The following is a 15,546-nucleotide window of genomic DNA, read 5'->3' on the forward strand; positions in this document are numbered from 1 at the left end:
ATTTACCGCTTAGATAAGAAGTTACTTACGTCTACATCATTTCTCATTGACATATCGAAATTGCCACCTTGAATGACTGGAACGCGACCATCGTGATCACGCCAGAACATCGTCTTTGGAATCGGTCTTGCACGTACCGTACATTTAAGATCGACTGATTCACCTACAGAAGCGACTGTAATTCCTGAAGCCTGTATTCGGGGGGCAACTAGAAATATAACAAAGTTGTAGTTAGAGCCTAATTTTACATATTTCGTCAATTGAAACTTACAACTGATGTTGACCTTCTTGGAGGCCTGCATCGGAATTCCATATCCGTTGTCGGCGTAGCACGATATGTGTTCCATATCGATGGTAACATTGTGTATCACAGTGATCATGTGCCGCGAGGTGTCCTGTCGAACTAGATGTCCACCAACATAAAGTGAGATCGTTGGCGCTGGATTACCCAATGCTAGACATAAGATCGTCATCGAACCACCCTCTGATATTATGTCCGAAGGATGCACTGTTGGAGGCTGTTCATGAAAATGATGGTGAAAACTAGGTAAGGATTTATTCAGATTCAGTTTACTCACGTCAACGAAAGCCGGAAGAGCTGGGTCAGTCCAAGCAACTAAAGTCTCCGAAGGTAAACTAGTTCCCTTAGTACCCAGGGCTACCACGTAAACGATGTGTTGAGTGTTTGGTTGCAGGTTGGAGATTCGCGTCCATAGCAGACGTGTATCAATAACTGTGAAGTTGTTGGCAACCTTATGAATAACCCGATAAGTAATGGTTTCATGGGGATGAGAAAACTCTGGTGGTTGCCAAGCCACTGTAATCCAGGTAGCGCTGTGAGAAGATACCGAAAGGGAATGGGGAGGAGATGGAGCTCCATACACGGTACTGGCTGCGTCTGTACGCGAGGTGTTGATCAGCAGCATAGAGGATGGAAGTGACGATCCATGGAGACCTCGAGCGATTACTGTTATTCTGTAGAGACCCTTAGGTTCGAGGTTTGTTAGCTCAATGTCAGTTTCCGTGGTATTTATTTCCTACAAAAGAGATACTTGCGATCGAAGCCGTACAAACATTAGCTTGAGTACTTACATTCTCCAACTTGATAATCGTTTCGTACATGGTCATATTATCGACCTTTCCATATTGAACAACGTAATCAACCGCCTGTGTATCCGTATTATTCGGATCGATTTCCGATGGAACCCAAGCCAGTGAAATACTGGTGTTCGTCACCGAGGTAACATGCAAGTCCTCTACCGGAGAAGGAATAGGGCCAATTCCTTCTTCGAAGCACTGAATGATGTTTCCCGCGTATGGCAAACAGTCAGCAGGCGACTGCGTGATTACGCCACGGCACAATGACTGGCATTTGGGTGGAACAGCTCGGCGAGCACAACAGGAAGTGTGATCACGACCACCCGCGCTACAACGAACGATCGTACCGATTTGACCTCTGCAGCTATTTCCCAATTTTTGCAGATCTGACATTTTCACATCGTAGCTACAAAGTGGAGCACATTGTGGCAGCAATCCTGAAGCGTGACAGCAAGATGTGATATTATATGCTGGAGTGGTTGGTTCTGCTTGAGTCTGCTGAATAGAAAACAGTTAGCAAAATATCCAAAGCATTTTTTTATAATTATCAAACCTCTTTCTTGGTCTGGAACACCAACCGCGGCGAAGGTCCTCCCTTTCCATGTGCATTAGTGGCAACTACGAACGCTTCGTAGTATTGTCCCGCTTCCAAGTCTTCAATGATAACAGGCGGTTGGTCCTTCTCTATAACAATATACTCTTCGCCACTTCCAAGCCGTCTGTAGTGCAGATGATAGGAGGTCACCGTATCAGGAAGGGTTTTCGGCGGCTTCCATTCTAGTACCACAAAATGTGACGCAATCAAAGGTGCCTTCAACTTGGATGGAGGACCCGACAATACCCCATAACCTTGCAGCAGACAGCTACTGTAGTCGGACATGTACTGCAGACACTTGAAGTAGTTGAAATTTATGGCTTTTACCGTTCCGGAGCAGAATGCCAAACAACCGTCCGGAATTCCACGTGATTTACAGCACGAAGTGTGATCCATTTTGTTGGCCAAACAGCCGAATGTAATATTCGCCCAGGGAGCACATACCATCAGATCCGGAACTTCGGTAAAATCAGCTTTCACCGGATCACACATTTTATCCAAACAGGTACGGTGGGTAACGCCATTCTTCATGCAGCAACCACGGACGTCTGTCGGAAAAGGTGGGTGTAGAAAATGAAAATTATTTCCAGTAAGCTTGAATTGAAATGTTCTCTAGATGGCAGAAAGCATGAAACGCTATGGTACTCGCTATAGAAACAGTAGCAAAGAAGGGAAAAAAATACCGCGAAAGAATTCTTTTGCCATAATCCTCTCGAAATTACGGTGCAGTAAACCTTTTGCAGCCTTTGATGTTTCTGCTCCAAATGCTCCGGATGAGCATCAGGCATAAAGTACGGTGCAAAAGATGCCCTCCTTCCCTCACCGTTCGTAAAAATGGTGATAACCGGATATGATAGCCCTTCGATGGCGGAAAGGGTAGAGATTATATTGTTCAAGTTCGAGAGCTTGGTGATCGGTATGCCGTTTGAGGTAGGCCGTGTGCAGGAGGAGTTCCGGGAAGTTGGATGGAAATCCCACTTGAACGTATTAAAGCTCGTCTGATGGGGTATTAGTGGTGGCAGAACGTTCACCCTGGAACTAAATATATTCTGTCACGAATGGATGAGGGTTTCAATTGAATGAGATTAATAGTGACTGTGAATAAGATATTGATGAAAACCAATTTATGGATTCGGTATTGAAGGGGTTATACTAGTTTGAAAACGAGATTATATTTTTTTTTTGGAATTTAAATTTAAGAAGAATTTTAAAAAGAAGATTCAGACTAATAACGGAACGACTTTCATTTTCGTCCTTCTCCCATCAAATTTTCCCTTTTTCTCTTTAGCGTTTTTGATATCACGGTGGTAATGTAACGAATTTGGTTTGAATATACAAATTTTATCTCTAAAATATCGATTTTTGTCTTTTTATTTATATTTTTGAACCGTGTAGAGTTGGAGCAAATGGTAGCTGAAAAGTAAGCAGCATACTTGGTTGAATTTTATTTTAAGAATTATTGCTAATAATTCTATTATATGACAAAACGTTTCCACAGCGTAAAAGGATTGTTGTCTATCTATTGTGTTTCCCATAACTTTTGATACATTTGGTGATAGAATAGCATATTTTTTTCTAATTCGTTTATTTAACACGGTTCATTGTGGTAACTTAACGGAGCGGTAGGTCTATTAAGTAACTACAATATGAAAAATAAAAACCTGTTTTAATCCACCTAGTGGTGCAATTGTGCCTTTCTCATTTATCAAATCTATGATTTAATAGCTGGTTACATTCATCACAACATTGCGGAAATACCTATTACATTCTTATTACACTCGGTAAGTATATATGAGTGCAAGACTGGCATAAACCTGATGAGCACCATGTCGACGCTGACACTCTTGAAACAAACAAATACATTTAATATTCAATTAGCTTAATCAGCGTGAGCTCAATGTTGTCTTCATGTTAACATATTTTAAAATGCCTGATGGTGGGGGAGAGTAGAGGGATAGTTAGTGGGAGGGGAGAATGCGTTGGGAACGTACTAACATATTTTGGTCTGCGATAGGTGTGGAGGGAGGGGGGTTCGAGTGAGTGAGTTGGGGAGGGGTGTGAGAGGAAGGAGAGGGAAGGATGGATGGGGGGTGCAACACCCAAATGAATATTATACCTTCCATTTGAGACCAGGATAGTGAAAATTGGTTCAATCATCACCGAAGTGGCTTTAGTTCTAGAATATGTCCGGAACCCAGGACTTCCGGAATCATCGATAGTGAACAATTTATTCTAAGAATCTTTGATTCACTATCAGGGATTTAGGCCAGCGAATCGAAGTAATTTGATGTTAATTTCAATAGATTTTTAACCTACGAGGTGTTAAGATTGTATTGGTTTATATGAAAAATTCCAATGTGATCGCAATAACCAAGCCAAGGAGCTCTTATTCTCAGGTGATACGATCCTCGAAATCGCCGATCAGCCATGTTGGTTCTAGAAACGACAGCTAACAACATTGTTTACTACATCCCCATGCATGTTTGCTTGGATTTCAGTATGTAAACAAAGTTGTTCGCATTCATTTTTCTACTCCGCAGCTTGTTGCTCGCTTACCTCACTCCTCACCTAGTTACTGCCAAAGACGAATCACCTTATAACTCTAAGCACCTTGAACCAAGCTGTAACTCCGGAACCAAAAGTCAGTCAAGAGAAGTCAATGAAAGTATTAATCTTTCATTTGAAATCAAAGCTTGTAAAAATCGGTTAGGAGCTCGTTGGAAAAAAGCAACTTTGGTTGGTCATTAGTTATCTAGACCCGCAAATCCAAATAATGTTGAACCTATTTGAATATGTATTACATCATTCGGACACCATGGTGTTACCCGTTTATAAAGGGATTTGATATGTGACCGTACTCTTCAATCCGTAACTCCGGAACTGGAAATCGGTTCAACTGAAACTTCAAAATCAGCTTGTGGGAGCGTTATACCGTTCATTTGAAACTAAGTTTGTGCAAATCGGTTCAGCCATCTGATGTAAAACTGCTTTGAGTTTTTTTTTATTTTGAAAGATGGTGATTTTGCCAGCCACTTCCAGAGCCGTCTATGGTGATCAATGTGGCCAACAAGATTTCGGTGGGCCCTCAGTAACCTAGAACTGCATATGCGAAATGTTTGGCTTCTATTTTAGCAAAAAAAAACCTTTTTGCATTTATCGCGGTATTGGTTTGAATAGGAGTTTTTTCTGTGACCACACTCCACAACCCATAACTCCGCAACAGGAGTTCGGATCGAAAAAAAAAAATTAATAGCGGTTTTTGGAGGCTCAACACCGTGAGATTAAACTTGATCAAATCGGTCCAATCATCACTGAGAAATTGATGTAACCGTTATTTTGAATTTGGGTGCTTCCGCCGGGGATTCCGGAACCTTTGACCAATAAGGCCAAAGAGACTTTGAATGACTGTTAATGACCTAGAACTACAAATCCAAGCAGTTGTGGACACATTTTGGAAAAAAATTCACCTTTTTACATTCATTGCCATATACGTTGAAATCGGGATTTGCTGCGTGTTCGAACTCATCATCCTGTAATTCCGGAACCGAAAGTCGGATCAATTAGAAATTCAATAGCAGCTAGTGGGAACGCTGTACCTTTCATTGGAGACCATGTTTGTAAAAATCGGTGAATTATTCGCTGAGAAATAGGCATGACATTATCTTAGGGACTTAGGGTTCCCTGGGGTCACCAAGAACCGTCATAGGTGGCCAATGTGGTCAAAGCGACTTCAATGGGTCATTAATGATCGAAACACGCAAATCCAAGTAATGATGCATACATTTCAATATATATTGCATCATTTGGATATCATGGTGGTACCAGTTTATATTGGAAATTGCTGTATGATCGTACTCTTCAACTTTGGAACCGGAAGTCGGATCAATAAAAAAATCAATAGCGACCGATGGGTTGTACCTTTCATTTGAAACTAAGTTTATGCAAATCGGTCGAGCAATCTCTGAGAAAAATAGGCGAGATTATTTGACACATACACACATACATACATACATACACACACCCATACAGACTTTTTCCGATCTCGACGAACTGAGTCGAATGGTACAAGAGATTCGGTCCTGCGAGCATCGGTTAAAAAGTCGAAGTTCCGACTGATCGCATAACCTTTCTAGATGAGAAAGGCAAAACGTATAAACACAAATGTTATTGAGTGTCCTTCGTATCTGGTCCACGCAACTTTTTTTATTACGCGGGGAGATTCCGCACATGATGTACCGTCTGTTTGCAGTACTTATAGGAGTCTACCCTTCGTGAATGCATAGCGTGGTTTGATGAATGTTAGTTCCGTTATATTTGAATTTTATAGTCAAGTGGGAGGGAAGTAGTTTTTCGACCCGCATTCTCACCACAAGAACACCATTAGGAATACCCGGGAAGAAATTTCTCCAAGTATCAGGTGTAACGAATTCCACTTCTCTGAATTGCGACACGTATTTTATAATTGATTCACGGGGAGCACACGGTAACAAATCATGTAGCTTTAAATCTATATAATCATTTTCTATGTACACTGGGATCTTCATTTCAACTCTGTCACTTTCAATCAGGTGCTTTAGATTGTTCTGTGTGCGAATCATTTTGCTTGATCTAACGTGTAGAATGTTATCAATACTGCACTGCGCAGGTGATGATACTGAAGATAGGTGACATTCTTAACCCTAGAACGTTGCACTGGGGTAAAATATACCCCACGCCATCTTTGGAGCCGTGTGAAGACGAGAATTCGGCATTTACTGACCTGGGACCCTAACCATAATTCAATTTACATTTCCTGGTAAGATTAAGAAAAGGTGGTATAGCCAGTTTGTTTATAGCCTTCGTGGAAGCAGGTGTCAAAGTTAACGTGGGGTACATTTATACCCCAGTGTACGGTTGACGTTAGTGTTTCGTCAGGTTTCGTGCTGTCAGTGGAAATGTGATTCGTGACAATACCAGTTTAAATACTGGTTGTTTTACTATGTAAGTAACAATTAGTATTATATATTCCTTTTATTTATTCAATTATTTTAATTTAATTTTGAAGTAGAAAAAAATCGTTCTTATTTTTGCTGATTTTTATTGTTTTATTGTTTATTTTTAATAGTTTTTCAAAATAATGACTCGCAAATTTATTTGCGCACAGTATCCGTTGTAACCGTAACGTTGCGTGTTATCAATGTATTACTGATCAGAAATTTTTTTTTTTCATTTCAATTTCCACCCTGTTTAGTGGCATTTTCCAAAACCAGATTTTTAAACTTTCACTATTGCAAATGATTGCACTTTTTCAAAAGTTTCGAAATAACATTTTTCACCATTTCTAAACCATTCTTTTCACTTTTAGAATCATTTGATTATTTTAAAATCGGTTGAAAATTCGCAAAGTTATAGTAATTTTTGTGAAAAAAAGTGAAAACCACGATTTTTTCAATTTTTTTTTGTGCAATCCAATTTATGTATCATTGATTCAATAAATTCCGTACTTTCAATCGCACATCTGTTTTCGCAATTAAAAAACGAAGAAAATGATGTATTATACATTTCTTTTATTGGCATTTTTACCTGCGAAAATTGCGATCAAGCGCGTGGGGTACATTTGTACCGCAGTGCAACGTTCTAGTGTGGAAAACGCAAGTGCAACGTTCTAGGGTTAAACCTGAGATTCATGTTCACCTTAAAAAAAAATGTTCTACCTCACGAAGACTCGGTCATTTAGAGCAATTTCTAAAGTAAACAACCGCGGTTGGGTCGAAGCAGCGCTTTTTCATCAAATTCACTCATGATGGTAAAAGTAAACACAATGCAATGTTTCCTTTGTTCTTGTCGTTCACTGTGTTCTTTTGTTGCTTTAACTTGGCAGAAGTAAAAAGTAGATCGAACGGTTTCTCTTGTTCTTAAGACAATGCACATAAGATAAAAGTATTGTGTTGTTGTTCGATTTGCGCTGGCCCAGACAGCAGCAGATTTTCGTGACCGGTGTCTTTGGTGGTTGTGAATCGACTGAAAGAATTGCAGATATAGCTTCATTTGGTTTACTTAGAAAACCCTGGGTTACGTTGAGTTAAATTAGGGTGACCATACGTCCTGGTTTCCCAGGACATGTCCTGGTTTTTCACTGACTGTCCTGGTGTCCTGGGAAATCGAGGCAATAGCTTGATTTGTCCTGGTTTTTCTCCTGTAAGCCATATAACAGGTGTTCAATAAAAATGAGAGTTTTTTCAGTCATATAGCTGAAAAACAAAAAAAATTCTTCAACGAATTCAGAATTTTTTATTAAAAACATAATGTTTATTCTTAAAAAAACATGAATGAATATTGGAGAAAGGGCCCTGGTCAGCTGTACGTAGCAACTTAGTCGCGATGCTCTCACAAGAGCACTGGACGGAACTGACGTCCTTCTTCCGGATACAATTCCGGATCCTGGTGGTCAACTGCTTCGTATCCTTGACACGCCAATTATTTTTATACACTAAAGCACTGAGGGTGCCGAAAAAAACCCCAATGGGACCGCACTGGGGCAAGTTAGTCGGGTTTCTTTCTTTCGGCACGTAAGGTATGTTTTTCTGCTCAGCGTCTTCTTGGCGTAATGGGAAGACGTCTTGTCCGGCCAGAAGACGTACTTCCCAACCGTATGATGCTCCTTTAAAATCGGCAGAAGAATTTTCTCAAGACACTTCTCCTGGTACACTTGTTGATTGATGGCCAGATCGCTCGGTTTGAACCACGGTTTTGAAACCCCTCTCTCTAAACTTATATTTTACTTAGGGGTGTGTGGCCGACTTGTCACTGGAATAGTAGCTGTCATTTCCTGGAATGTGCTACCCAGTTAAGCTCAGCCGAAAATGAACTGGAATTCCGGCTGGTTCCAGTTAGCATTCCGGCTCCAGTGACACAACCGATTCTAGTTAGAATCGGTTGTGTCACTGGAGCCGGAATACGAACTGGAACCAGCCAGAATTCCAGTTCAGTTCCGGCTGAACTTTACTGGGTATCTGCTTGTCCGTGTCATCGGGGGCCAGAGTCTTCTTCCGACAGATGATGTCCTCCATCTTGAGAGCTCGGTGAATCAAGGCCGGCATAACGCAAACTCGTTTCGTCCTTGTTGTCGAACAGCTTTTTCAACGCTGCCAGGATCTGGTAAACTGTACTCACGGGCACTTTTTCGTCTCGAAAGTGGTCTACCGTAAACTTTTTCTCACGATGGCCAAGTGTTTCGTAAAACCGCTCAACACGCTCGCGAAGTACTTGCTGTTTCGACACCATCTTCGATTGAACTAACAGCACCCGAGTGAAACATGTCTCCCATTTATAGGGAGTGCAGAGAGCAATTCTTTTGGAGAGAAAAGAATCTACAATCTTTTCTTTAATTACAGAAAGGTATTGAAATCATTCTCATTTTTTTATTGACCACCCGTTATATTTCAAATTATCGAGTTTTCGCTTTATTCACTCTGCTCTAGAGTACGACAAACAAAACTTAATACACTCGAATCTCTCAATTGTACCATCCGATGCCTTTTTTAATCTCTCGATAGCACCTCGTTATTTCTTTTTCCAACGTACTTTTTTACATGGAAATTTAAAAGAGGAGGAGGCGTTCGTATGTACGTACCATATGAATGAGCTGTAGTCTGTTTGCAACGACATTTGGCCATCGAATCGATTCCAGTTGTGGCCCAAATTGTGGCCGCTATCAATGTCGATGAAACAATGATTCCGGGATCCGAAAAATTTCCTTTGGTACCTACCTCTAAGAAGACACATCGAAGTTTTGGCGATTCTGCTTCTTCTAGAGTTCTCTTGCAAGTGGCAGTTTTTCGTTTTACTGGAAATCCATTTTATAAAAAGGAAAATGGCAAAACAATAACTGTCGTGGAATAACCTTATTGAGCGCTCTCTCGAGCTGGTAATTATGGAACCCCTTTAGGATCAATACCAGTTCCTAATCAGTCTACTTTTCCATTTCAATCGGATCGGAAGCTATAATCGCGCTGCTTGTTAAACAGTGCAGTGAATCAAACGAACGTTTCTACATACAGTCTGATGTCTATATGTACCGCGCCAGCAAAGCAATCGAAAAATAACAGCTGTTCCAAGCCAGTGTGGAAAATAATGCACTGCGTTACTTTTATTGATGCGGTATCGATCGTTTATTTAAAAATGATTGAAACTCAGCAGCAAAATTTGATCAATCTTCGATACAATACAGTGGTCGTTTGTCCAATCCGCTCTTGTGTTCGCGAAGTGGAACAATTTATAAAGGCGCATACTCGTAATGCGGTACTGATAGCATTTAAAACTTTGGCCATGGCGAAAAGTTTGGCTATGGGAAACAACATGCAACACGTCGTTGCGCATGTCAATGTTAGAATCAAGATACCCGTTTAGATTGACGATAATAAGACCGGTGTGCGTCTGCACGATCTATCCCCGCGTACAACCAATAAATTCACTATTAATGTCGAAGTACGTAACGGTGAAAGTTTGTAACCTGGAGAAACTTTTTTCCAGGTATATACAATGGTGTTCGTATCGTGAGAATGCGAGTTACGTAACCTATTTCTTCACACCTGAATATTCAATACGAAATAGAAGGTGCAAGCAAATCTCAAATCACGCTGTGCACATATGAAGGACAGATCCCAACGTGTTAAGCCATGTGCGAAAGCTTCTTATGAAACAACATCAACTGCGAGCAAACCCAACAACATTAACTAAATCACCAACAACCGGAGTTGCAAGTCACCAACGAATGCTGGAACAACAGAATCTACACACAGCGTGTTCGATGATTGTGATGCTTCTTACCAATCAACTGCCAGCACCTCCGACTTTATATACAAAACAAAAAATACGGATAAACGAACGTGTCACACAAACGATTCAAATCAGGTAATCGTGAAAACCCATACAACATAAAGAGGACAGCATGGACGAAAACGATAAACCGAGTGAAAGCGGACTAAGTGATTTACATGGCTTCGCGCATGGGGGGCATGGCTACTTGGGACCGTTGATGTTTCTGCTTTGCTTCAATGACGTGTATTTAGTGCTGAAAACTCCTCGTCTGTTCCTGCACAGAGGATCTCATAATAATTCGTCTCATTTGCTCAATTCAGGATTTCCGATTTCTCCAACAACAGCATGAAACTTTCGCTGGTGGTGGTGTAGCAAGAACTTCGCGTGTGTGTGTAAATCCTAAAAAGCACGGTGATCGAATTCCCACAAAAAATGTTCTGGTAGAGCTATTCCTCCCAGACCCACAGAACTTTTTCACTGCCGAAGCTTTGCCTGCCCGACCCAAGATCTTTGTAACTGCCGAAAAATGTGAAGAAGGCACAGTCGATTGATAGGTAACGGGGGCAGGGAGTCCCCTTTCGACTGTCCTGGTCTTTTACTCGCCTCATATGGTCACCCTAGTTAAATTAGAATTCCAAACGAAACATGCTTTGATATTCTAGTTGATGGATTCATTCAGATCTGTTGACAAATAAGTTGAACAAATCAAACATGTTCAAAATTCCCGGAGCAGCACGTTTTCCTCAAGTTTTCGCATCCAAGAATCATCCTGTCGGACAAAGCAGTTTTTCTCGGCCGTATTCAACGCGTTGCTGGCGAAACATAATATTGTTCACATGAAGACGGCCTTCTATTGTTCGCTGGTTAACAACGCTGGTTACGGGCATTCAATCACTTTTGGATGAAGACTATCGTGCCTGGAACGGGAATCTGCAGAGAATAGTTACAGCTATCACAGCCCTACGGGAATCAGTTCGCATTTTGCGAACTTGGGTCGGGAGCTATTGCTAGACACAAATCTTTACACGCAACAAGACTTTAATTCGCCAAGCGATCCGATAATAGCGCATGACATGAGACTCTCATCCATTCGTCGGATTCAGGAATTCATCATGAAGTGGATTAAAAAAAATCACGTAAAAACCAAACAGCGGTACAACTTAAGAACAAGAGAACAGTACCAGGTAGATATCGGAAGGAACTGGTTGCACCAGAGGTTCAACGTGAACAGGATAGTAGGCGTACAATAGGCACGCCGCTTTCAGACTGAGAAAAACCATAAGCAGCTGAGATAAACGAGAATAAGGAACAGTTGCTCAGTCATTCAGCTATTAGTCGCACCATCTACAAACTAGCCCCTCAAGCACGGAATAAAATACGAAATGTCACTTTCCAGGATTGGTGTCTGACGCCTAAAATCAAGTGTTCTGTCATGTCCAGGGCAGCGATGCGAGTCCGGTAGTCTGAAAGAAGGTTCGAGGAAGTGACAAAGTCCCTGAATTAAGTACACATACTTTTCTCCGGGATGCCTTGTTCCGGAGTTATGAATTAAAGAGTGCGGTTACACATGATATTCCCAGAAGCCTTTTCCCTTTAGACGATGTTGATTGTCATGACAACAAATAATAATTAAAAAACGAGAATCACTGCAGGAAAACCTAAAAAATGAAATATGAACATCAATGGAATATTGAAGACAATTATGTTTTTTATTAAAATATATAAATAGTTAAATCAAATAGCGATCGATCATTCGGTGAAGTTTGATAACAGTCAGGAAACTAAGTAGTTTTATAAATCACGACAAATATACTGGATCATGCAAGTGTATCGGCGGTATCCATTGGAATTATGAACGAGTTCACAAACACGTGAACACGATCACGAGCACGTAAAATAGATTGAGATTAACACAGTATAATATAAATCAAGAACCAAGAAATTGCAATATATCAACTATATCTCCTAAAACATGGCTTTGTGGAATATGTCACGTTTCATGCACGTCATCGTTAATGATGCATGAATCCGTCAATGTCGTATGGTGGGACCGTAAACAATTTGTTTTATTAATCATGTTCATTAGCTTGTGAACTAACAGAAAAACGAAATGGTAATGACATAACGAGAACAGTAACCGAACTTCACAAAAAATCTCCTCAAATTAAAGCGTTATGCGGGTGTTTCGGACGACACATTGAACACAATTATAACGCACTTAATATATGTTCAGCATCCTATTTTCGTAACATAGGAACATGAAATATGCACGCAAGTAATGTAGCATAATATGTATCTGTATATGTATATAAGGTCATGGCAATTTATTCATGAGTTCATAAGTGCATAAGAAATGTATTTCAATACTCAGAGCGTCAAACAGTGAATTAACATAGTGCTCATATGTTCCCTATCTTATGCCTCCACGTGAATCTAAGTCTATTGATAACATTCGGTCCTCAGGCTGGGGCCAAATGGGTCGAATGAATACACCACAGCGCTTCATGCGTTTCTAGTGGAAGCAAATGTATTTTTTCAAATAGAGGAGCATTCCCACTCACCTGGTAGCACAGGAACAACGGCCACGCTGGTCTGTTTACTGCCACCTCCGTTCTCCAAGGTCAACGCACGTATCCGTATGCTGGGCAGACTGGAACCGAAATCGTTGTGAGCACTCACGGTCACCGTGTACATGGTAAACGGTTCCAAATTACTAAGTATTGCCGAGTTTTGATCGGTCGATACCTGGATACTTATCAAACTATCTTTGGTAGCGTTTGCCAGGAAATCCTGATCGAAGGAGTGCAACTTGGTTGCATTGATTTGGTAGAACTTGACTGTTTTGGCCAGCTGCTCCGGTGGGGACCAGCTAATTTGAAGAGATCGTTCCGTCAGAGGTTCGACGACTACAGACTGCGGTACGGAAGGAAGTTTCTGGATGTTATCCAGAATACACTGCAGTCCGGGAAGGGTATGCTGTACGCAGGACACGCGTGATTTCAAAAGATCAGTGAAAGGAGTGTACTCTCCTCGGCACATGTCCTGGCAGAGGTCTGGTATACCCTTCTCTACACAACAAGGAACGTGGTTTCGACCGTCAGCCATGCATTTCACGATGTTTGGAAAATCCTTTTCGCATTGCTCCGGTTCCACTCCGGTATTTCCTTCCAGAATGTTGTGCAGCACACAGAATCCTAGACAGGCTTCGCTAACATTGGTTGACTGACAGCAACCGGTGAAATCGTGGCGGACGCGTGGAGCTTCATCGGGAGTAACATCTTCATCCTCCTCCTCTTCGGAAATTTCCTCTGCGTTCGATTTGCCCCCGGTGGACGTAGTTGATTCGGATGCTGCTGTGAACTCGGTGGTGTTGGGTTTTTTCGCCTTCTTAACTGTGAAATAGAAGTGAGGTTTTGATTGTAATATTGAAAGACAATAATTCCTAGACAGTGCACGACGATTCTGCGTTGAAATCATATAACTGTACCACATTACATTTACGAAAGTGGCATCAGTTTCGTCACCTATAATATTTCTCAGTTATAATTACTCGCAAAGGTACTTCAGGTCTTTAATGTATTTTAATATATGACGGTGCCAAATTTTTCTGGTGGCCAATACAGGTATACCTTGATTTAACATACTCACGATTTAACATACCCTCGATTTAACGTACTTCGATTTAACATAATTTTTACCTCGATTTAACATACATGTTAATTTTTTTTATTTTTTTCTTTATCAATGGTTCTAAAGCGAAATGTTAAGAATTAATACTAATATATAGTATGATCCGCTTCAGTGAGAGAATATGTGTATCGTTCCTAATGCTTAAAGCAGCATCATTTATCTTCGCTTTTTTAGCTAGATTATGTTCAAGATCCAAAGACTTTCTTATATTTATTTTTGGTACGCACTACAATTTTCGTGGTACAAGTTAATTTCTGGTAATAATTTTATAAGTATTTTCGTGTAAGATAAAAAAGATAACTGGAAAGATCTGACTAATCGAAGAAATAGGGCGGTGACGAGACATTGACGCTCGGTGAGTCCCACTAATAGGTATTGGGGCTATAGCGGTGACTACGAAACTATTGGGAATTTGTAATAAGATCATGAAAGTTTCTCCCAACTCGAGCTTTGCAGAAAAAAAACTCGTTGTGGATTGACACCTCCTGGAATTGCACAGAAATCAACAGAAGATAACGACGAAAGTCATACTTCAATGTACGACTCCTGGTAAGCTCACGGTGTTTATTTATCAGTATTGTTAAACAAACATTGCGAGCTTACCAGGAGCCGGTCATGATTTAATGTAGATAGAGGAAGGACACAGAAGCGATGTTAGTCCGACACAAGTTGTGATTAGATTTTGTATATCTTACTGCGTACTCAACAAAAGGAGAAGAGATAGGGGCTCAATAAAATTGAACTGGCATTTGCGTGCGATTCAAGATGTTCAAAGACTCTGGGTACTAGTCTCCAGAAGTTATATTATTTACCATCAATCTTCGTGTTTAAATAGAAATCTAGATAATAAATGCAAAAAATGAAAAGAAGACTACCGTTTTTGCCGCCGGAGAGCAATGGATCAATTTTTGGCTTCAGCCATCAAATGCTACGCGGTCCTACGCAAACTGATATTTCAGCAAACGACATCTGTTTACAGATTTTCAGCGAAATATTTTCCGAATCTCAGCTGTCAAATGTGACTTTCACTAAGATTTCAGCAAAAAAAATATATTAGCTGAGATCTCAGCTGCTGAGAATATATTAATTTAGTTATGAATATATGGGTTCTATGACACTGTTAGGTGGATTCAATCCGTAATATCCTTGCAAATATTTCGAGCGATAAATAAAATAATAACTCTGTTCGAAAACACACATTTCTTTTAGGTTTCGATTTAACATAAAATTCGATTTAACCTACATGTTTTGAGCGGAAAATGTATGTTAAATCGAGGTATACCTGTACATATTTTGGAACGTACTAAATTTTTACGGAGAGATTCTCATTCAATTGACCAAAAAGTATGCAAAATTTGTAATTT

General features: G+C 40.5%; 1 protein-coding gene across 14 annotated transcripts in view; it reads right to left on the reverse strand.

Moving 5' to 3' along the window:
* LOC131690386 (Ig-like and fibronectin type-III domain-containing protein 1) overlaps positions 1-15,546 on the reverse strand; it is a 555,083-nt gene that overhangs the window by 2,379 nt on the left and 537,158 nt on the right. For 13 of the 14 annotated variants that reach the window (XM_058976105.1, XM_058976110.1, XM_058976101.1 and 10 more), the window contains 6 exons: positions 13,054-13,884; positions 1,652-2,241; positions 1,093-1,596; positions 579-1,037; positions 272-518; positions 30-208 (listed from right to left, as the gene is read on the reverse strand). In XM_058976105.1, the coding sequence (XP_058832088.1) occupies positions 30-208; positions 272-518; positions 579-1,037; positions 1,093-1,596; positions 1,652-2,241; positions 13,054-13,884 (2,810 nt within the window). The remainder of the gene's footprint in view (positions 1-29; positions 209-271; positions 519-578; positions 1,038-1,092; positions 1,597-1,651; positions 2,242-13,053; positions 13,885-15,546) is intronic. The other variant, XM_058976115.1, reaches the window with a different exon arrangement.

The sequence above is a fragment of the Topomyia yanbarensis genome, chromosome 3, assembly GCF_030247195.1.
Source record: "Topomyia yanbarensis strain Yona2022 chromosome 3, ASM3024719v1, whole genome shotgun sequence".
NCBI classification, from domain to species: domain Eukaryota; kingdom Metazoa; phylum Arthropoda; class Insecta; order Diptera; family Culicidae; genus Topomyia; species Topomyia yanbarensis.